Consider the following 22,702-nt stretch of genomic DNA (forward strand, 5'->3'; position numbering starts at 1 on the left):
AGACTGAGCATCAGGCGCCTTTCAAAATAAAAGCCTGACCCGATGACTGGTTTGTGTAACTGGTCTGTGAGAACCTGATGATGTCATCAGGGAACCAGAGCCAACAGGTCCTGGACCTGGTCCTGGTCTCGGTCCTGGTCTCGGTCCTGGACCTGGTCTCGGTCCTGGTCTTGGTCCAGGTCCTGGTCTCGGTCCTGGACCTGGTCCCGGTCCTGGTCTTGGTCCTGGTCCTGGTCTCGGTCCTGGACCTGGTCTCGGTCCTGGTCTTGGTCCAGGTCCTGGTCCTGGTCCTGGTCTCGGTCCTGGACCTGGTCCCGGTCCTGCTGTTCTCCAGCTAAACAGAAACCACAGCTCCCTGTGACGAGCGCTCTACTCGTCTTCATCACGGCTGCAGACGAAGGTGTGAGGAAGTCTTTTATTTGAAGAATCAAACATCAGGCGAGGTGGAGACACACGGAGAGGTCACCATGACAACAGGTCACCATGACAACGCTGAGCGCCGTGCTGCTGCCGGACAGGAAGTGATGTCACCGGGGCTCCGGCTTCCTCTGCAGCAACAACAATAAATACCAGAGATACAAAAACGTCTTCAGGAGTAAACAAAGCTTGTTGACACGTTGTCCTCACAGCTCCACCCAGGACGCGGCGCCCGAGCCCGGCGGCGCCTGAGCCGCCGGTCCGGCCCCGGGTCTGGAGCCGGGTCCGGAGCCGGGTCTAGAGCCGGGTCTGGAGCCGGTCGGCCTCCGGCCCAGACCCGGGTCTTCCTCCCGGGGCTCGCCGGCCTCTCCGCTCGCCCGGCTGACGAAGACCACGGGCGGCCGGGCGGACGCCATCTCAAAGCGCAGCTCAGAGACGCCCTTATTTGGGCGGGAGGAGGCGGCCTTCCTCTTAGTCCTGGGCTGGGGGGAGGGGCCCCCCCTGCGTGAAGACGAGGAGCCCAGCTCGGCCAGCGCCACGGGGATCTCCTCCAGAGACTCTGCAGAGTCAGAGTGGTACTCAGCCGGAGGGGCGGCGGCCTGGACCGGGGGCGGAGCCGGGGGCGGAGCCGGGGGGGGCAGGGAGGCCCTCAGAGGGAATGCTGGGAAAGGCAACACAACAACATGTCAACACAACGACATGTCAACACAACATGTCAACACAACGACATGTCAACACAACAACATGTCAACAACATGTCAACACAACGACATGTCAACAACAACATGTCAACAACAACATGTCAACAACACAACGACATGTCAACACAACATGTCAACAACACAACATGTCAACAACACAACGACATGTCAACAACAACATGTCAACACAACATGTCAACAACACAACGACATGTCAACAACAACATGTCAACACAACATGTCAACAACACAACGACATGTCAACAACAACCTGTCAACACAACAACATGTCAACACAACGACATGTCAACACATGTCAACAACACAACGACATGTCAAAACATGTCAACAACACAACAACATGTCAACACAACATGTCAACACAACATGTCAACACAACGCCATGTCAACAACACAACGACATGTCAACACAACATGTCAACAACACAACGACATGTCAACACATGTCAACAACACAACGACATGTCAACACAGACAAATACCAACAGTCTTAATAATGATGTTGATGTGTAGCTGTTGTGTACATGTGTGTAGAAGTGGTGTTCCTGTCTCAGGTGTGTGTGTGTACCGGGGGGGGGGGCTGACCCCGGGCAGCGCCCTCTGGCGACCTCGACTGGAACTTTACGGACCTTCTTCTTCCTTTTCTGTGAAAGAACAAACACACACTTCAACGGCCAATCAGCAGACGCCGTCTACCAGTGATGTCACACTGATACACGACACATGTGTGTGTGTGATTACCTGTGTGTGTGTGTGATTACCTGTGTGTGTGTGTGTGTGATTACCTGTGTGTGTGTGTGATTACCTGTGTGTGTGTGTGATTACCTGTGTGTGTGTGTGTGATTACCTGTGTGTGTGTGTGATTACCTGTGTGTGTGTGATTACCTGTGTGTGTGTGTGTGATTACCTGTGTGTGTGTGTAGTTACCTGTGTGTGTGTGTGATTACCTGTGTGTGTGTGTGATTACCTGTGTGTATGTGTGTGATTACCTGTGTGTATGTGTGTGATTACCTGTGTGTGTGTGTGTGTGATTGCCTGTGTGTATGTGTGTGATTACCTGTGTGTGTGTGTGTGATTACCTGTGTGTGTGTGTGATTACCTGTGTGTGTGTGTGTGATTACCTGTGTGTGTGTGTGTGATTACCTGTGTGTGTGATTACCTGTGTGTGTGTGTGATTACCTGTGTGTGTGTGTGTGTGATTACCTGTGTGTGTGTGTGTGTGTGTAGTTACCTGTGTGTGTGTGTGTGATTACCTGTGTGTGTGTGTGGTTACCTGTGTGTGTGTGTGTGTGATTACCTGTGTGTGTGTGTGTGGTTACCTGTGTGTGTGTGTGTGTGTGTGTGTGATTACCTGTGTGTGTGTGTGTGATTACCTGTGTGTGTGTGTGTGATTACCTGTGTGTGTGTGGTTACCTGTGTGTGTGTGTGTAGTTACCTGTGTGTGTGTGTGATTACCTGTGTGTGTGTGTGATTACCTGTGTGTGTGTGTGTGTAGTTACCTGTGTGCGGCGGTGTGTGATTACCTGTGTGTGTGTGTGTGATTACCTGTGTGTGTGATTACCTGTGTGTGTGTGTGATTGCCTGTGTGTATGTGTGTGATTACCTGTGTGTGTGTGTGTGATTACCTGTGTGTGTGATTACCTGTGTGTGTGTGTGATTACCTGTGTGTGTGTGTGTGTGATTACCTGTGTGTGTGTGTGTGTGTAGTTACCTGTGTGTGTGTGTGTGTGATTACCTGTGTGTGTGTGTGGTTACCTGTGTGTGTGTGTGTGTGATTACCTGTGTGTGTGTGTGTGGTTACCTGTGTGTGTGTGTGTGTGTGTGTGATTACCTGTGTGTGTGTGTGTGTGATTACCTGTGTGTGTGTGTGTGATTACCTGTGTGTGTGTGGTTACCTGTGTGTGTGTGTGTAGTTACCTGTGTGTGTGTGATTACCTGTGTGTGTGTGTGTGATTACCTGTGTGTGTGTGTGTAGTTACCTGTGTGTGTGTGTGTGTGGTTACCTGTGTGTGTGTGTGGTTACCTGTGTGTGTGTGGTTACCTGTGTGTGTGTGTGTGATTACCTGTGTGTGTGTAGTTACCTGTGTGTGTGTGTGTGATTACCTGTGTGTGTGTGTGGTTACCTGTGTGTGTGTGTGTGATTACCTGTGTGTGTGTGGTTACCTGTGTGTGTGTGTGATTACCTGTGTGTGTGTGTGTGTGTGTGATTACCTGTGTGTGTGTGTGTGTGATTACCTGTGTGTGTGTGTGTGTAGTTACCTGTGTGTGTGTGGTTACCTGTGTGTGTGTGTGTGTGTGATTACCTGTGTGTGTGTGTGTGGTTACCTGTGTGTGTGTGTGTGATTACCTGTGTGTGTGTGTGTGTGTGTGTGTGTGATTACCTGTGTGTGTGTGTGTGATTACCTGTGTGTGTGTGTGTAGTTACCTGTGTGTGTGTGTGTGATTACCTGTGTGTGTGTGTGTAGTTACCTGTGTGTGTGTGTGTGATTACCTGTGTGATTACCTGTGTGTGTGGGTGTGATTACCTGTGTGTGTGGGTGTGATTACCTGTGTGTGTGTGTGTGTGTGTGATTACCTGTGTGTGTGTGTGTGTGATTACCTGTGTGTGTGTGTGATTACCTGTGTGTGTGTGTGTGATTACCTGTGTGTGTGTGTGATTACCTGTGTGTGTGTGATTACCTGTGTGTGTGTGTGTGTGATTACCTGTGTGTGTGTGTGATTACCTGTGTGTGTGTGTGTGTAGTTACCTGTGTGTGTGTGTGATTACCTGTGTGTGTGTGTGTAGTTACCTGTGTGTGTGTGTGATTACCTGTGTGTGTGTGTGTGATTACCTGTGTGTGTGTGTGTGATTACCTGTGTGTGTGTGTGATTACCTGTGTGTGTGTGTGTGATTACCTGTGTGTGTGTGTGTGTGGTTACCTGTGTGTGTGTGATTACCTGTGTGTGTGTGTGATTACCTGTGTGTGTGTGATTACCTGTGTGTGTGTGTGTGTGATTACCTGTGTGTGTGTGTGTAGTTACCTGTGTGTGTGTGTGTGTGTGATTACCTGTGTGTGTGTGATTACCTGTGTGTGTGTGTGGTTACCTGTGTGTGTGTGTGTGTGATTACCTGTGTGTGTGTGGTTACCTGTGTGTGTGTGTGGTTACCTGTGTGTGTGTGTGTGATTACCTGTGTGTGTGTGTGTAGTTACCTGTGTGTGTGTGTGTGATTACCTGTGTGTGTGTGATTACCTGTGTGTGTGTGTGTGTGTGATTACCTGTGTGTGTGTGTGATTACCTGTGTGTGTGTGTGTGATTACCTGTGTGTGTGTGTGTGTGTGTGGTTACCTGTGTGTGTGTGTGTGTGTGTGTGTGATTACCTGTGTGTGTGTGATTACCTGTGTGTGTGTGTGGTTACCTGTGTGTGTGTGTGTGATTACCTGTGTGTGTGTGTGTGATTACCTGTGTGTGTGTGTGTATTACCTGTGTGTGTGTGTGTGATTACCTGTGTGTGTGTGTGTGTGTGGTTACCTGTGTGTGTGTGGTTACCTGTGTGTGTGTGTGGTTACCTGTGTGTGTGTGATTACCTGTGTGTGTGTGTGTGTGATTACCTGTGTGTGTGTGTGTGATTACCTGTGTGTGTGTGTGATTACCTGTGTGTGTGTGTGTGTGATTACCTGTGTGTGTGTGTGATTACCTGTGTGTGTGTGTGTGTGTGTGTGTGTGATTACCTGTGTGTGTGTGTGTGTGTGATTACCTGTGTGTGTGTGTGTGATTACCTGTGTGTGTGTGTGTGTGATTACCTGTGTGTGTGTGTGTGGTTACCTGTGTGTGTGTGTGATTACCTGTGTGTGTGTGTGGTTACCTGTGTGTGTGTGTGTGATTACCTGTGTGTGTGTGTGTGTGATTACCTGTGTGTGTGTGTGATTACCTGTGTGTGTGTGTGATTACCTGTGTGTGTGTGTGATTACCTGTGTGTGTGTGTGATTACCTGTGTGTGTGTGTGTGATTACCTGTGTGTGTGTGTGTGATTACCTGTGTGTGTGTGTGTGTGTGTGTGATTACCTGTGTGTGTGTGTGTGATTACCTGTGTGTGTGTGTGTGGTTACCTGTGTGTGTGTGGTTACCTGTGTGTGTGATTACCTGTGTGTGTGTGTGTGTGTGTGGTTACCTGTGTGTGTGTGTGTGTGTGTGTGTGTGTGATTACCTGTGTGTGTGTGTGTGTGTGTGTGTGATTACCTGTGTGTGTGTGTGATTACCTGTGTGTGTGTGTGTGTGTGATTACCTGTGTGTGTGTGTGTGTGATTACCTGTGTGTGTGTGTGATTACCTGTGTGTGTGTGATTACCTGTGTGTGTGTGTGGTTACCTGTGTGTGTGTGATTACCTGTGTGTGTGTGTGTGATTACCTGTGTGTGTGTGTGATTACCTGTGTGTGTGTGTGTGTGTGTGATTACCTGTGTGTGTGTGTGTGTGTGTGATTACCTGTGTGTGTGTGTGATTACCTGTGTGTGTGTGTGTGTGATTACCTGTGTGTGTGTGTGTGTGATTACCTGTGTGTGTGTGTGATTACCTGTGTGTGTGTGTGGTTACCTGTGTGTGTGTGTGTGTGTGTGTGTGATTACCTGTGTGTGTGTGTGTGGTTACCTGTGTGTGTGTGTGTGATTACCTGTGTGTGTGTGTGTGATTACCTGTGTGTGTGTGTGTGTGTGATTACCTGTGTGTGTGTGTGGTTACCTGTGTGTGTGTGTGTGATTACCTGTGTGTGTGTGTGTGTGATTACCTGTGTGTGTGTGTGTGATTACCTGTGTGTGTGTGTGTGATTACCTGTGTGTGTGTGTGTGATTACCTGTGTGTGTGTGATTACCTGTGTGTGTGTGATTACCTGTGTGTGTGTGTGATTACCTGTGTGTGTGTGTGTGTGATTACCTGTGTGTGGTTACCTGTGTGTGTGTGTGTGTGGTTACCTGTGTGTGTGTGTGTGTGTGTGATTACCTGTGTGTGTGTGTGTGAGTTACCTGTGTGTGTGTGTGTGTGTGTGTGTGTGTGTGTGAGTTACCTGTGTGTGTGTGTGTGTGTTACCTGTGTGCGTGTGTGAGTTACCTGTGTGTGTGTGTGTGTGAGTTACCTGTGTGTGTGTGTGATTACCTGTGTGTGTGTGTGTGATTACCTGTGTGTGTGTGTGTGATTACCTGTGTGTGTGTGTGTGATTACCTGTGTGTGTGTGTGTGTGATTACCTGTGTGTGTGTGTGATTACCTGTGTGTGTGTGTGTGATTACCTGTGTGTGTGTGTGTGTGTGATTACCTGTGTGTGTGTGATTACCTGTGTGTGTGTGTGTGTGTGTGTGATTACCTGTGTGTGTGTGTGTGATTACCTGTGTGTGTGTGATTACCTGTGTGTGTGTGTAGTTACCTGTGTGTGTGTGTGTGATTACCTGTGTGTGTGTGATTACCTGTGTGTGTGTGTGATTACCTGTGTGTGTGTGTGTGTGTGTGATTACCTGTGTGTGTGTGTGTGTGATTACCTGTGTGTGTGTGTGTGTGATTACCTGTGTGTGTGTGTGTGTGTGTGTGTGTGTGATTACCTGTGTGTGTGTGTGTGGTTACCTGTGTGTGTGTGTGTGTGTGTGTGTGTGTGATTACCTGTGTGTGTGTGATTACCTGTGTGTGTGTGTGTGATTACCTGTGTGTGTGTGATTACCTGTGTGTGTGTGTGATTACCTGTGTGTGTGTGTGTGATTACCTGTGTGTGTGTGTGTGTGTGATTACCTGTGTGTGTGTGTGATTACCTGTGTGTGTGTGTGTGTGTGTGTGATTACCTGTGTGTGTGTGTGAGTTACCTGTGTGTGTCTGTGTGTGTGTGAGTTACCTGTGTGTGTGTGTGAGTTACCTGTGTGTGTGTGTGTGTGAGTTACCTGTGTGTGTGTGTGTGTGTGAGTTACCTGTGTGTGTGTGGTTACCTGTGTGTGTGTGTGTGAGTTACCTGTGTGTGTGTGGTTACCTGTGTGTGTGTGTGTAGTTACCTGTGTGTGTGTGTGATTACCTGTGTGTGTGTGATTACCTGTGTGTGTGTGTGTGTGGTTACCTGTGTGTGTGTGTGTGATTACCTGTGTGTGTGTGTGTGTGTGTGATTACCTGTGTGTGTGTGTGTGTAGTTACCTGTGTGTGTGTGTGTGTGTGATTACCTGTGTGTGTGTGTGTGTAGTTACCTGTGTGTGTGTGTGATTACCTGTGTGTGTGTGTGTGTGTGTGTGATTACCTGTGTGTGTGTGTGTGGTTACCTGTGTGTGTGTGTGATTACCTGTGTGTGTGTGTGTGTGTGATTACCTGTGTGTGTGTGTGTGTGTGTGATTACCTGTGTGTGTGATTACCTGTGTGTGTGTGTGTGTGTGTTACCTGTGTGTGTGTGTGTGGTTACCTGTGTGTGTGTGTGTGATTACCTGTGTGTGTGTGTGATTACCTGTGTGTGTGTGTGTGTGTGATTACCTGTGTGTGTGTGATTACCTGTGTGTGTGTGTGATTACCTGTGTGTGTGTGTGTGTGATTACCTGTGTGTGTGTGTAGTTACCTGTGTGTGTGTGTGTGTGTGTGTGATTACCTGTGTGTGTGTGTGTGATTACCTGTGTGTGTGTGTGTGTGATTACCTGTGTGTGTGTGTGGTTACCTGTGTGTGTGTGATTACCTGTGTGTGTGTGTGATTACCTGTGTGTGTGTGTGTGTGTGATTACCTGTGTGTGTGTGTGGTTACCTGTGTGTGTGTGTGTGTGTGTGTGTGTGTGATTACCTGTGTGTGTGATTACCTGTGTGTGTGTGTGTGTGGTTACCTGTGTGTGTGTGTGTGTGTGTGATTACCTGTGTGTGTGTGTGGTTACCTGTGTGTGTGTGTGTGATTACCTGTGTGTGTGTGTGATTACCTGTGTGTGTGTGTGTGATTACCTGTGTGTGTGTGTGTGGTTACCTGTGTGTGTGTGTGTGTGATTACCTGTGTGTGTGTGTGATTACCTGTGTGTGTGTGTGTGATTACCTGTGGGTGTGATTACCTGTGTGTGTGTGTGTGATTACCTGTGTGTGTGTGTGTGTGTGATTACCTGTGTGTGTGTGTGATTACCTGTGTGTGTGTGTGGTTACCTGTGTGTGTGTGTGTGTGATTACCTGTGTGTGTGTGTGATTACCTGTGTGTGTGTGTGTGATTACCTGTGTGTGTGTGTGTGTGTGTGTGTGATTACCTGTGTGTGTGTGTGTGTGTGTGTGATTACCTGTGTGTGTGTGTGTGTGTGTGTGATTACCTGTGTGTGTGTGTGTGATTACCTGTGTGTGTGTGTGTGATTACCTGTGTGTGTGTGTGTGATTACCTGTGTGTGTGTGTGTGTGTGTGGTTACCTGTGTGTGTGTGTGAGTTACCTGTGTGTGTGTGTGTGTGTGTGTGAGTTACCTGTGTGTGTGTGTGAGTTACCTGTGTGTGTGTGTGTGTGAGTTACCTGTGTGTGTGTGTGAGTTACCTGTGTGTGTGTGTGTGATTACCTGTGTGTGTGTGTGAGTTACCTGTGTGTGTGTGTGTGTGAGTTACCTGTGTGTGTGTGTGTGTGTGTGTGATTACCTGTGTGTGTGTGTGTGATTACCTGTGTGTGTGTGTGTGTGATTACCTGTGTGTGTGTGGTTACCTGTGTGTGTGTGGTTACCTGTGTGTGTGTGTGTGTGATTACCTGTGTGTGTGTGTGATTACCTGTGTGTGTGTGTGTGTGTGATTACCTGTGTGTGTGTGTGGTTACCTGTGTGTGTGTGTGGTTACCTGTGTGTGTGTGTGTGTGTGTGATTACCTGTGTGTGTGTGTGTGTGTGTGATTACCTGTGTGTGTGTGTGGTTACCTGTGTGTGTGTGTGTGTGATTACCTGTGTGTGTGTGTGGTTACCTGTGTGTGTGTGTGATTACCTGTGTGTGTGTGTGGTTACCTGTGTGTGTGTGTGTGATTACCTGTGTGTGTGTGTGTGTGGTTACCTGTGTGTGTGTGATTACCTGTGTGTGTGATTACCTGTGTGTGTGTGTGTGATTACCTGTGTGTGTGTGTGTGTGTGATTACCTGTGTGTGTGTGTGTGTGATTACCTGTGTGTGTGTGATTACCTGTGTGTGTGTGTGATTACCTGTGTGTGTGTGTGTGTGTGTGTGTGATTACCTGTGTGTGTGTGTGATTACCTGTGTGTGTGTGTGTGTGTGTGATTACCTGTGTGTGTGTGTGTGATTACCTGTGTGTGTGTGTGTGATTACCTGTGTGTGTGTGTGTGTGTGATTACCTGTGTGTGTGTGTGTGTGTGATTACCTGTGTGTGTGTGGTTACCTGTGTGTGTGTGTGATTACCTGTGTGTGTGTGTGTGTGTGTGATTACCTGTGTGTGTGTGTGTGTGATTACCTGTGTGTGTGTGTGTGATTACCTGTGTGTGTGTGTGATTACCTGTGTGTGTGTGTGTGTGATTACCTGTGTGTGTGTGTGTGTGTGTGATTACCTGTGTGTGTGTGTGTAGTTACCTGTGTGTGTGTGTGTGTGATTACCTGTGTGTGTGTGTGTAGTTACCTGTGTGTGTGTGTGTGTGATTACCTGTGTGTGTGTGTGTGATTACCTGTGTGTGTGTGTGTGTGTGATTACCTGTGTGTGTGTGTGTGTGATTACCTGTGTGTGTGTGTGATTACCTGTGTGTGTGTGTGTGATTACCTGTGTGTGTGTCCTACCTGTGTGTGTGTGTGATTACCTGTGTGTGTGTGTGTGATTACCTGTGTGTGTGTGTGTGTGTGATTACCTGTGTGTGTGTGTGTGATTACCTGTGTGTGTGTGTGATTACCTGTGTGTGTGTGTGTGGTTACCTGTGTGTGTGTGTGTGTGATTACCTGTGTGTGTGTGTGGTTACCTGTGTGTGTGTGTGTGTGTGTGTGATTACCTGTGTGTGTGTGTGATTACCTGTGTGTGTGTGTGTGTGTGATTACCTGTGTGTGTGTGTGTGATTACCTGTGTGTGTGTGTGTGTGTGATTACCTGTGTGTGTGTGTGTGTGGTTACCTGTGTGTGTGTGTGTGTGTGATTACCTGTGTGTGTGTGTGTGATTACCTGTGTGTGTGTGTGTGATTACCTGTGGGTGTGATTACCTGTGTGTGTGGGTGTGATTACCTGTGTGTGTGTGTGAGTTACCTGTGTGTGTGAGTTACCTGTGTGTGTGTGTGTGATTACCTGTGTGTGTGTGTGTGATTACCTGTGTGTGTGTGTGTGATTACCTGTGTGTGTGTGTGTGTGATTACCTGTGTGTGTGTGTGTGTGTGATTACCTGTGTGTGTGTGTGTGATTACCTGTGTGTGTGTGTGATTACCTGTGTGTGTGTGATTACCTGTGTGTGTGTGTGTGATTACCTGTGTGTGTGTGTGATTACCTGTGTGTGTGTGTGTGATTACCTGTGTGTGATTACCTGTGTGTGTGTGTGTGATTACCTGTGTGTGTGTGTGTGATTACCTGTGTGTGTGTGTGGTTACCTGTGTGTGTGTGTGTGTGTGTGATTACCTGTGTGTGTGTGTGGTTACCTGTGTGTGTGTGTGTGATTACCTGTGTGTGTGTGTGTGGTTACCTGTGTGTGTGTGTGGTTACCTGTGTGTGTGTGTGTGATTACCTGTGTGTGTGTGTGTGATTACCTGTGTGTGTGTGTGTGTGATTACCTGTGTGTGTGTGTGGTTACCTGTGTGTGTGTGTGATTACCTGTGTGTGTGTGTGTAGTTACCTGTGTGTGTGTGTGTGTGTGATTACCTGTGTGTGTGTGTAGTTACCTGTGTGTGTGTGTGTGTGATTACCTGTGTGTGTGTGTGTGATTACCTGTGTGTGTGTGTGTGTGTGATTACCTGTGTGTGTGTGTGTGTGTGTGATTACCTGTGTGTGTGTGTGTGTGGTTACCTGTGTGTGTGTGTGATTACCTGTGTGTGTGTGTGGGATTACCTGTGTGTGTGTGTAGTTACCTGTGTGTGTGTGTGTGTGATTACCTGTGTGTGTGTGTGTGTGATTACCTGTGTGTGGTTACCTGTGTGTGTGTGTGTGTGTGTGTGATTACCTGTGTGTGTGTGTAGTTACCTGTGTGTGTGTGTGTGTGTGATTACCTGTGTGTGTGTGTGTGTGTAGTTACCTGTGTGTGTGTGTGTGTGTGTGATTACCTGTGTGTGTGTGTGTGTGTGTGTGATTACCTGTGTGTGTGTGTGTGATTACCTGTGTGTGTGTGTGTGATTACCTGTGTGTGTGTGTGATTACCTGTGTGTGTGTGTGTGTGTGGTTACCTGTGTGTGTGTGTGATTACCTGTGTGTGTGTGTGTGGTTACCTGTGTGTGTGTGGTTACCTGTGTGTGTGTGTGTGTGTGTGTGATTACCTGTGTGTGTGTGTAGTTACCTGTGTGTGTGTGTGTGTGATTACCTGTGTGTGTGTGTGGTTACCTGTGTGTGTGTGTGTGTGATTACCTGTGTGTGTGTGTGTGTGTGTGATTACCTGTGTGTGTGTGTGTGGTTACCTGTGTGTGTGTGTGTGTGTGATTACCTGTGTGTGTGTGTGGTTACCTGTGTGTGTGTGTGTGTGTGATTACCTGTGTGTGTGTGTGGTTACCTGTGTGTGTGTGTGTAGTTACCTGTGTGTGTGTGTGATTACCTGTGTGTGGTTACCTGTGTGTGTGTGGTTACCTGTGTGTGTGTGTGGTTACCTGTGTGTGTGTGTGTGTGTGTGTGTGTGTGTGTGTGTGTGTGTGGTTACCTGTGTGTGTGTGTGTGTGTGGTTACCTGTGTGTGTGTGTGTGTGGTTACCTGTGTGTGTGTGGTTACCTGTGTGTGTGTGTGTAGTTACCTGTGTGTGTGTGTAGTTACCTGTGTGTGTGGTTACCTGTGTGTGTGTGTGTGTGGTTACCTGTGTGTGTGTGTGGTTACCTGTGTGTGTGTGTGTGTGTGATTACCTGTGTGTGTGTGTGATTACCTGTGTGTGTGTGTGGTTACCTGTGTGTGTGTGTGTGTGATTACCTGTGTGTGTGTGATTACCTGTGTGTGTGTGTGTAGTTACCTGTGTGTGTGTGTGGTTACCTGTGTGTGTGTGTGTGTGTGTGGTTACCTGTGTGTGTGTGTGTGGTTACCTGTGTGTGTGTGTGTGTGGTTACCTGTGTGTGTGTGTGTGTGTGTGTGATTACCTGTGTGCGGCGGTGTGTGTGTTCTATTGCTTTCAGCTCAGGAGACGTTGTGGGCGGAGCTTCTTCCTCCATGACAGGACTGGACACGGTCCTCACTCTGCTGTTAGACAGGAACCTGACACACACACGCACACACACATACACTTTGTTAGCGTCACGCTCAAAGACACACATTGTTTCCACACCGTCTCCATGGAAACGCGTCGGCCCCGTCGGCCTCAGCCAATGGCAGCGAGGCTCTCTGGACCGGAGCACCAGAACCAGGACTTACTCCGCCCCGACACGGACACAGTGGTGGGCTCCGTCAGCTGGGGGTTGGTGTAGCCCAGAGAGCCGGCGTAGCTCCGTCCTGGAGGGCAGAAGACCAGATCTACTGGTTAAAGGGGCGAGGGCCAACATGGCCGCCAGCGGAGCCCCAGTTACCTGGAGGAGGAGGGCCGACGGGGGGGCTCCCGGCTCCTTCGCGGGTCCTGGTCCTGGTTTCCTGGCGTCTCTGCCGTCCTGACGGTGACGCTGACGCACAATGTACTCAAAGGTACTGAGCCTGTTCCACACTGAGACACACACACAGTGAGGACCCAGCTCTGCAGCGGGACCCCCCCCCTCTTACTCAGGTACAGGTGGAAGCCCAGCAGGTGGCTCAGCAGCACCGAGGACAGCAGAGCCAGAGCGACGGTGACGGCCGCCACGCCGGGGATCACCGCCGCCGAGGAGGGGACGGGCGCCACGGGCAGGAACACGAACCACAGCGCCGACTCGTTGCTCCCTGGGGGGCCACACAGAGACCGCGTGGTCAATGACCGGGTCATGCTGGGTCAGGGGTCAGGGGTCAGGTCTTACCCAGGAAGTGTTTGTCAGAGCGGAGTTTGGACGGGTCCAGAAAAAACTCAATGAAGACGTAGGAGGCCACGACCAGAACCAGAGAGACCCCCAACAGAGCCGAGACCACGCTGTGCAGGAACAGCCTGCAGACAGAGGGAGACCTCTATAGGGGACCCGTGGGGGGTCATGTGAGACCCTCTGAGGGACCCGTGGGGGATCATGTGTGACCCTCTAGAGGGGACCCGTGGGGGGTCATGTGAGACCCTCTAGAGGGGACCCGTGGGGGTCATGTGAGACCCTCTAGGGGACCCGTGGGGTCATGTGAGACCCTCTGGGGGACCGTGGGGTCATGTGAGACCCTCTGAGGGGACCCGTGGGGGTCATGTGAGACCCTCTGAGGGGACCGTGGGGTCATGTGAGACCTCTGGGGGACCGTGGGGGTCATGTGAGACCCTCTAGAGGGGACCCGTGGGGGTCATGTGAGACCCTCTAGAGGGGACCCGTGGGGGTCATGTGAGACCCTCTAGAGGGGACCCGTGGGGGTCATGTGAGACCCTCTGGGGGACCCGTGGGGATCATGTGAGACCCTCTGGGGGACCCGTGGGGGTCATGTGAGACCCTCTAGGGGACCCGTGGGGGTCATGTGAGACCCTCTAGAGGGGACCCGTGGGGTCATGTGAGACCCTCTAGAGGGGACCCGTGGGGGTCATGTGAGACCCTCTAGAGGGGACCCGTGGGGGTCATGTGAGACCCTCTAGAGGGGACCCGTGGGGGTCATGTGAGACCCTCTAGAGGGGACCCGGGGGGGTCATGTGAGACCCTCTATAGGGGACCCGTGGGGGGTCATGTGAGACCCTCTATAGGGGACCCGGTGGGGACATGTGAGACCCTCTGGGGGACCCGTGGGGGTCATGTGAGACCCTCTAGGGGACCCGTGGGGTCATGTGAGACCCTCTAGGGGACCCGGTGGGGTCATGTGAGACCCTCTATGGGGACCCGTGGGGTCATGTGAGACCCTCTATGGGGACCCGTGGGGGTCATGTGAGACCCTCTATGGGGGACCCGTGGGGTCATGTGAGACCCTCTATAGGGGACCCGGGGGGGGTCATGTGAGACCCTCTATTGGGGACCCGTGGGGGGTCATGTGAGGCCCTCTATAGGGGACCCGTGGGGGTCATGTGAGACCCTCTATAGGGGACCCGTGGGGGTCATGTGAGACCCTCTATAGGGGACCCGTGGGGGTCATGTGAGACCCTCTATAGGGGACCCGGTGGGGACATGTGAGACCCTCTATAGGGGACCTCAGCGGGGGGCCATGTGAGACCCTCTATAGGGGACCCGTGGGGGTCATGTGAGATCCTCTGGGGACCCGTGGGGGTCATGTGAGACCCTCTATAGGGGACCCGTGGGGGTCATGTGAGACCCTCTATAGGGGACCCGTGGGGGTCATGTGAGACCCTCTATAGGGGACCCGTGGGGGTCATGTGAGACCCTCTATGGGGACCCGTGGGGGTCATGTGAGACCTCTAGGGGACCTGTGGGGGTCATGTGAGACCCTCTATAGGGGACCCGTGGGGGTCATGTGAGACCCTCTATAGGGGACCCGTGGGGGTCATGTGAGACCCTCTAGAGGGGACCCGGTGGGGGGTCATGTGAGACCCTCTATAGGGGACCCGTGGGGGTCATGTGAGACCCTCTATAGGGGACCCGTGGGGGTCATGTGAGGCCCTCTATAGGGGACCCGTGGGGGTCATGTGAGACCCTCTATAGGGGACCCGGTGGGGACATGTGAGACCCTCTATAGGGGACCCGTGGGGGTCATGTGAGACCCTCTATAGGGGACCCGTGGGGGTCATGTGAGACCCTCTATAGGGGACCCGTGGGGGTCATGTGAGACCCTCTAGAGGGGACCTGGTGGGGGGTCATGTGAGACCCTCTGGGGGACCGTGGGGGTCATGAGACCCTCTAGAGGGGACCCGTGGGGGTCATGTGAGACCCTCTATAGGGGACCCGGTGGGGACATGTGAGGCCCTCTATAGGGGACTCGGTGGGGGGTCATGTGAGGCCCTCTATAGGGGACCCGTGGGGGTCATGTGAGACCCTCTAGGGGACCCGGTGGGGTCATGTGAGACCCTCTAGAGGGGACCCGTGGGGGTCATGTGAGACCCTCTATAGGGGACCCGTGGGGGTCATGTGAGACCCTCTATAGGGGACCCGTGGGGGGACATGTGAGACCCTCTATAGGGGACCCGTGGGGGCCATGTGAGACCCTCTATAGGGGACCCGTGGGGGTCATGTGAGACCCTCTATGGGGACCCGTGGGGGACATGTGAGACCCTCTATAGGGGACCCGGTGGGGACATGTGAGACCCTCTATAGGGGACCCGTGGGGGTCATGTGAGACCCTCTATAGGGGACCCGTGGGGGTCATGTGAGACCCTCTATAGGGGACCCGTGGGGGTCATGTGAGACCCTCTAGAGGGGACCCGTGGGGGGTCATGTGAGACCCTCTATAGGGGACCCGTGGGGGTCATGTGAGACCCTCTATAGGGGACCCGTGGGGGACATGTGAGACCCTCTAGGGGACCTGGGGTCATGTGAGACCCTCTATAGGGGACCCGTGGGGGACATGTGAGACCCTCTATAGGGGACCCGTGGGGGTCATGTGAGACCCTCTATAGGGGACCCGTGGGGGTCATGTGAGACCCTCTATAGGGGACCCGGTGGGGACATGTGAGACCCTCTATAGGGGACCCGTGGGGGTCATGTGAGACCCTCTATAGGGGACCCGTGGGGGTCATGTGAGACCCTCTATGGGGGACCCGTGGGGGTCATGTGAGACCCTCTATGGGGACCCGTGGGGTCATGTGAGACCCTCTAGGGGACCCGTGGGGGTCATGTGAGACCCTCTATGGGGACCCGTGGGGGTCATGTGAGACCCTCTGGGGGACCGTGGGGTCATGTGAGACCCTCTGGGGGACCTGGGGGTCATGTGAGACCCTCTATAGGGGACCCGGTGGGGACATGTGAGACCCTCTGGGGGACCCGTGGGGGGTCATGTGAGGCCCTCTATTGGGGACCCGTGGGGGGTCATGTGAGACCCTCTATAGGGGACCCGTGGGGGTCATGTGAGACCCTCTAGAGGGGACCCGTGGGGGTCATGTGAGACCCTCTATAGGGGACCCGTGGGGGTCATGTGAGACCCTCTGGGGGACCCGTGGGGTCATGTGAGACCCTCTAGAGGGGACCCGTGGGGGTCATGTGAGGCCCTCTAGAGGGGACCCGGTGGGGGGTCATGTGAGACCCTCTATAGGGGACCCGTGGGGGTCATGTGAGACCCTCTAGAGGGGACCCGTGGGGGTCATGTGAGACCCTCTATAGGGGACCCGTGGGGGTCATGTGAGACCCTCTAGAGGGGACCCGTGGGGGTCCAGACTCACCTGTAGTTGCGGCTCCCCACACAGTTGTTCAGCCAGCGACAGTGATGGTCGAAGTTAGAAACACATTTATTACAGGAGCTGCAGTGCTTAGACTTAGGACCCCTGAAACACACACACACACACATGTAAACACACACACACACACACATGTAAACACATGTAAAAACACACACACATGTAAACACACACACACACACATGTAAACACATGTAAAAACACACACACATGTAAACACACACACACACACATGTAAACACACACACACACACACACATGTAAACACATGTAAAAACACACACACATGTAAACACACACACACACACACACATGTAAACACACACAAACAGACACACACTCACACGTCCACCTGGCACAGGTAGCAGTGGCAGTTCTCGATGACGTGGGCGTGCTCGGAGCGGTCGAACGGGGGGGCGGGGCCTCGGAGGCTCCTGGTTCTGACGCTGAGGTCGGCCGGGTCCACGCTGACGGCCAGCAGGTGAACACACAGGTGGCAGCAGAACATCAGCCCTGTGCACTGAGGCCGTCAGGACGCACAACACGGCTTCTGATTGGACCGCAGGACGCTCATTCAGTCACCTGACTTCTAAACATTCATCTACAGCCAATCAGCTGGGAGCAGACAGGAGAGCTCCAGCCAATCAGCTGGCAGCAGACAGTAGAGCTCCAGCCAACCAGGTGAAGGATACGATGTACCCGGCGGGGATCCAATGGGCCGGCAGCAGCGGCACCAACACGCCGAAGCCGGTGACGGCGAAGTAGACGAAGAGCAGCCAGGCCAGCAGCTGGAAGGGGTGGGGGGGCCAGCTCCACCCATTGGTCCGGGAGCTCAGGGGGGCGTCGGCTCCCACCGGCGCCGTGCGGTTCGGGTTCCCACTGCACACGTCCATCCTGCACGCACACACAGAACCACACACAGAACCACACACTCAGAACCACACTCAGAACCACACACTCAGACACACACTCAGAACCACACACACTCAGAACCACACACTCAGAACCACACACACTCAGAACCACGCACACAGAACCACACTCAGAACCACACACACAGAACCACACACACAGAACCACACACACTCAGAACTACACTGAACCACGCACACAGAACCACACTCAGAACCACACACACAGAACCACACACACAGAACCACACACACTCAGAACCACACACTCAGAACCACGCACACAGAACCACACTCAGAACCACAGACACAGAGCCACACACACACACACACAGAACCGCAGGGTGAGTCCGGGACCTTGGACCCGGGTCTCGGTAGTCCGTGGTGGCGGTGCATACGTCACTGAGCGCGTTACCATGGTTACTGTGTTCTAGAGGCTGTTGGTCACGTGACCACTGCAGCTGCTCCATGTCTTATACATCTGTTCTATACTTTATAAACGAGCTGATCGGCCTCTCTGGGGATCAATACTTCGTCTCTGATTATTGTGAAGATCTGTCGGATCGATAAAGAGCACTTAGCCTACGAAGTTATAAAGTTATAAAGTATACAAGTGCTGCAAAATAAGCTTTGAATACAGTAGTGGAGTAAAAGTACTTCGTTACTTTGTCCACTGAAACCAGACTTGTTATTGATTGTCAGAAGAGCTGCATCGACTCCGAGCAGCTGATCAGTGATCGATGGCTCCCTCTCACCGAGGAGTCTCCCGGTTACAGGGCGCCTCATCGCAGAGAGATGTGTTGATCGATACGTCATAATAACCGGGTCACTGATCAGTAACGACACGACCCGCTGAGCCGATCAGTGATATCGATCACTACGAACCCTTCTAACGGCTCGTGTCAATGATGGACAGCGCCACAAAGGGCCCGGTACTCACCTGTGTACAGGTGTAACAGGCCCCTCCGGGTCCGCTACGGGTTCTCCGGTCCGCTACGGTCCGCTACGGGCCCTCCGGTCCGATGCATCCCGTCCCAGAGTCCGGACCAGGCCGCTGATGGAGAGGACCGGGTTACTTCCGGTAATTAGCTCCCTGCTCAGTGACGTCATCTGAACTAGCACCGAGCTAGCACCGAGCTAGCACCGAGCTAACACCGAGCTAACACCGAGCCTCTAAATACACGTCCCGTGGCTCACAGGGCCGTCTCCGGTCGGTCTCCGGTCGGTCGCCGCCGCGCCTCTGGAGGACACGTTCCCCGCGCAGGAGATCACTTTACAGATGTAGCCGTTACACCGAAGCTCACGAGCTGGTTAGCCTGTTAGCATAGCTGCGGCCTGCTCATGAGCTGTACGCCGTTGCCTCGGTAACGCTCCAAGTCCGCTCCGATTGGTCATTAGCAGATCCCGCCCACTGCCCTGCTGCATATATCCTGAGGAGCCGATGCGCTGATCTGGGACCAGCCAGAGCGTCGCTGGCAGCTGTGAGGACGCAGTTCGTCCAGCAGGAGGCAGCAGCTGCATATACATGTTATATAATGTGATATAATATGTAATATGGTGTAATATTATATTATATAATACAATGTAATATAATATACAATACAATGTAATATAATATAACATTACATACTTTTTTTTATATATGGTCATATCAGACATCACATTTTATTCTATTTAAGGAATAAACACTTTTTCTTTGAATGATTATAAATGTTCTTACTTAAGTAACATTTTCAGTGCGGGTCTTGTACTTTCTATTTCCTATTTATTAATAGTGTCAAAGCTGTGCAGCTCTGGAGACATACATGTCATTTTATTTCACATTGTAATTATTGTATATATATATATGGTCCTATATGTATGAAGCTGTCTTCTCTCTATTGTCCACCAGGGGGCGTCTCCTCTGGTCCTATGGAGGTATGAAGCTGTCTTCTCTCTATTGTCCACCAGGGGGCGTCTCCTCTGGTCCTATGGAGGTATGAAGCTGTCTTCTCTCTATTGTCCACCAGGGGGCGTCTCCTCTGGTCCTATGGAGGTATGAAGCTGTCTTCTCTCTATTGTCCACCAGGGGGCGTCTCCTCTGGTCCTATGGAGGTATGAAGCTGTATATATATATATTAGGGCTGTCAATCGATTAAAAAAAATTAACTAATTAATCGCACACTTTGAAATCGCGATTAATCGCAATTAAAAGTTAAAAGTTAAAAGTTCATTCTTTTTAAAGACCAAACTTCACACAGAGCTGTGTTTCAAAGAGGCTCCTACCTATAAAGTGCCAGCGAGGTATTTAATATCGTGGATGATAAATTGTTTCTTCAGTGAAACATCAGATTCGTAAAAAATATATATATATATTGAGACCCCATTGGTCCTGTCATCTTTACCACTGAACACAGCAGAACCAGTGGCCTTGGTGACTGACTGACATTCACATATGTCACGTTCACCCTCTGGAGGCTGGGCTCATTTTATACATAAAAAAAACCTTTTGCCTTGGTCATTTTGGCCGAATCAATACACCCTCTGCCGCCTTCGGGTTAATTTGACCCCATTCAATGTTTAATGTCGGTGTTCTTTCGGTAGTCAACAAACAAACATAAAGTGCCTCACACTTAAACTTGGAAAACAATATTAATTCTAATAATTTTCTGGAGGTTTTAATTGCTGGCGTCAAATTGAACCCAAAGGGTAAAATATGTTAGTAAATATAAAGGTAACAGGAGGGTGAACATTGAATCGGGTCAAAATGACCCAAAGGCGGGGAGGGTTAAATATTTAATCGGGTCAAAATGACCAAGGCAACACAAGGGTTAAAAGTGTTCCCTTCTTTTTAAAGACAAAACTTCCCACAGAGCTGTGTTTTCAAAGAGGCTCCTACATACAAAGTGCCAGCGAGGTATTTAATATCGTGGATGATAAAAAAAAATCTTCAGTGAAACATCAGATTAGTAAAAAAAAAAAGTATATTGAGACCCCATTGGTCCTGTCATCTTTAACATTGAACAGCAGCAGAACCAGTGGCCTTGGTAACTGACTGACATTCAAATATGTCACGTTAACCCTCTGGAGGCTGGGGGCATTTTATACATTTTACAAAATAAATTAAATTCACCGTTAAAAGTCTTTTGCATGTGACACACCCCCACGTGTTATACATCAAACATTCCAGAACAATCTCAGCTCTGAAATGAGCCTCATTGTCCTCGCGCCGTGTTCTCTGGTTCTCTGACTGACAGGCTGCTAATGAGCCATACCTGTGAGGTGGGAGGTCCTTTGTGATTTACTGAGTGTTCATTGGGTTTTTTTCCCCCCGAAATGTTGACAGACAAACGGATTGACCAATCACGGTGAAGGTTTCGTGTGTCGAGTTCTTTCCGCGCCGCGTCACCCGACACGTCGCCTCCGTTCCTCTGTGTATCAGAGGGGAGACGGAGGAAGGAGGAGCAGGAGGAAACCCGACTGATTCATCCACGAGTTTAAACTGATTTCTGCTCCTTATTTTCGCGGAGAAATGATTGTTTTAAAAACGGAAACAGTGTCAAACCGTACTGCCGCGGTTTAAAAAAAAAAAAAAAAAAAATGCGTTAATTGCGTTAAAATATTTTAGTGCGTTAACGCGGGCAAATTAATCGCATAGATTAACGCGTTAACGCTGACAGCCCTAATATATATACATTGTATATATATATATATACATATGTGTATATACATATATATACATATATACATATGTGTATATATATATATATATATACATATATATATATATACATATGTGTATATATATATATATATATATGGATATACACTACCGTTCAAAAGTTTGGGGTCATCCAGACAATTTCGTGTCTTCCATGAAAACTCACTTTTATTTATCAAATGAATTGAAAATTGAATTAGAGGGTATTTTTGATTAATGTTATCTTTATTGAAAAAACAAGATTCAAGATTCAAGATGTTTTATTTGTCACATACACACACAGGGTGTGCAGTGAAATGAAAGTGGCAATGCTCAGCAGGAATGTGCAAGGGCAACAAGTACACACTATTTACAATAAAAAACAACACAATATTTACAGTAAGTGTGTGTGTGTGTGTGTGTGTGTGCCTAAGAGGGGCAGTTGTGTGGGTCTATGTGGGGGTCCTGGTGAGGTCGGAGTTCACAGTCCTGATGGCCTGAGGAAAGAAACTCCGTCTCAGTCTCGGGGAAAGGGGAGGAAGGCGAGATGTAGTCCTTTATCAGCCTCTAAAAGCATTTCATGAGCAGCGAGGTGAGGGCCCCCGGTGGGTAGTCATTCATACATGCTGGAGAAGCATTGTTGGGGACAGGGACAATAGTGGATCTCTTGAAGCAGGCGGGGGCCACGGACTCAGCCAGGCAGAGGCTGAATATTGTGGTGAACACTGGGGCTAGCTGGTTAGCACAGGTCTTCAGTACTCGCCCAGATATGCCATCTGGACCTGCAGCTTTCCTGGTGTTCACCCTCAACAGAGCCCTCCTCACACTGTGCTCGGTCACAGAGAGTGTGTGTTCATCCCCAGCGGTAGAACTCACCCGGCTCCTCGGTGTTGTTGTTAGCCGGCGAGCTAGCGCTGTTGTTGCTAGCCTCAAACCGTGCATAAAATGAGTTCAGGTCGTCCGCTAGGGATGCGTCGGCACAGTGCTTTTCTTTGAAGAATAAAGACATTTCTAAGTGACCCCAAACTTTTGAACGGTAGTGTATATATATTTACATATATGTGTATTTCTACATGTTCTTTCTCTCGAAAAGAAGTTGGTTGACGAAGGACCGTTTATCAGAAAGGTTAATGGTAAATTACAGCATCTTCATCTTCATCTTCACCTTCACCGTCCAGAGCCTGTTGGAGGTCTGTGAAGAACAGACACATGTTCATCATACTGTCAATACTTCATACTCATAACATTAATAAAATGTATGTCATATTTATAATTACAGACGGAAGATTAAATAATGATGAGATAAGTTTACGGACCTCTGATCTTTATGATTTTTGTGATCTTTATGATCTTTGTGATCGTTGTGATCTTTATGATCTTTATGATCGTTATGATCTTTGTGATCTTTATGATTGTTGTGATCTTTATGATGTGTGATGGTGATCTTTTATGGTTTTATCTTTATGATCTGTGATCTTTGTGATCTTTTATCTTTTGATGTTATGATCCGGGATCTTTATGATCGGGTCTTTAT

General features: G+C 50.2%; 1 protein-coding gene across 2 annotated transcripts; it reads right to left on the reverse strand.

Moving 5' to 3' along the window:
• Positions 1-401: 401 nt before the first annotated feature.
• Positions 402-18,842, reverse strand: zdhhc1 (zinc finger DHHC-type containing 1). Of its 2 annotated transcripts, none has more exons than XM_056412529.1 (9): positions 18,430-18,842; positions 17,271-17,472; positions 16,923-17,098; positions 16,564-16,665; positions 13,142-13,266; positions 12,725-13,067; positions 12,302-12,416; positions 1,708-1,783; positions 402-1,078 (listed from the first exon to the last, which is right to left on the reverse strand). In XM_056412529.1, the coding sequence occupies exons 2-9, from the start codon at positions 17,469-17,471 to the stop codon at positions 624-626; spliced, it is 1,593 nt and encodes a 530-aa protein (XP_056268504.1). In that variant the 5' UTR covers position 17,472; positions 18,430-18,842; the 3' UTR covers positions 402-623. The 2 variants fall into 2 exon arrangements, with proteins under 2 accessions (XP_056268504.1, XP_056268505.1); XM_056412530.1 differs by having other exon boundaries at positions 17,271-17,521.
• Positions 18,843-22,702: the final 3,860 nt, after the last annotated feature.

Source organism: Pseudoliparis swirei, chromosome 4, assembly GCF_029220125.1.
Source record: "Pseudoliparis swirei isolate HS2019 ecotype Mariana Trench chromosome 4, NWPU_hadal_v1, whole genome shotgun sequence".
Taxonomy (NCBI): domain Eukaryota; kingdom Metazoa; phylum Chordata; class Actinopteri; order Perciformes; family Liparidae; genus Pseudoliparis; species Pseudoliparis swirei.

What these genes read in the sequence shown, in the direction of transcription:
- zdhhc1 (XM_056412529.1), bottom strand. Translation starts at nt 17,471, where the DNA reads ATGGACGTGTGCAGTGGGAACCCGAACCGCACGGCGCCGGTGGGAGCC. An exon ending in TACCTGTGCCAGGTGGACGT is followed by an intron (nt 16,666 to 16,922) that starts GTGAGTGTGTGT and finishes TGTGTGTTTCAG; the next exon opens with GGGTCCTAAGTCTAAGCACT. An exon ending in CTCTGACAAACACTTCCTGG is followed by an intron (nt 13,068 to 13,141) that starts GTAAGACCTGAC and finishes GTGGCCCCCCAG; the next exon opens with GGAGCAACGAGTCGGCGCTG.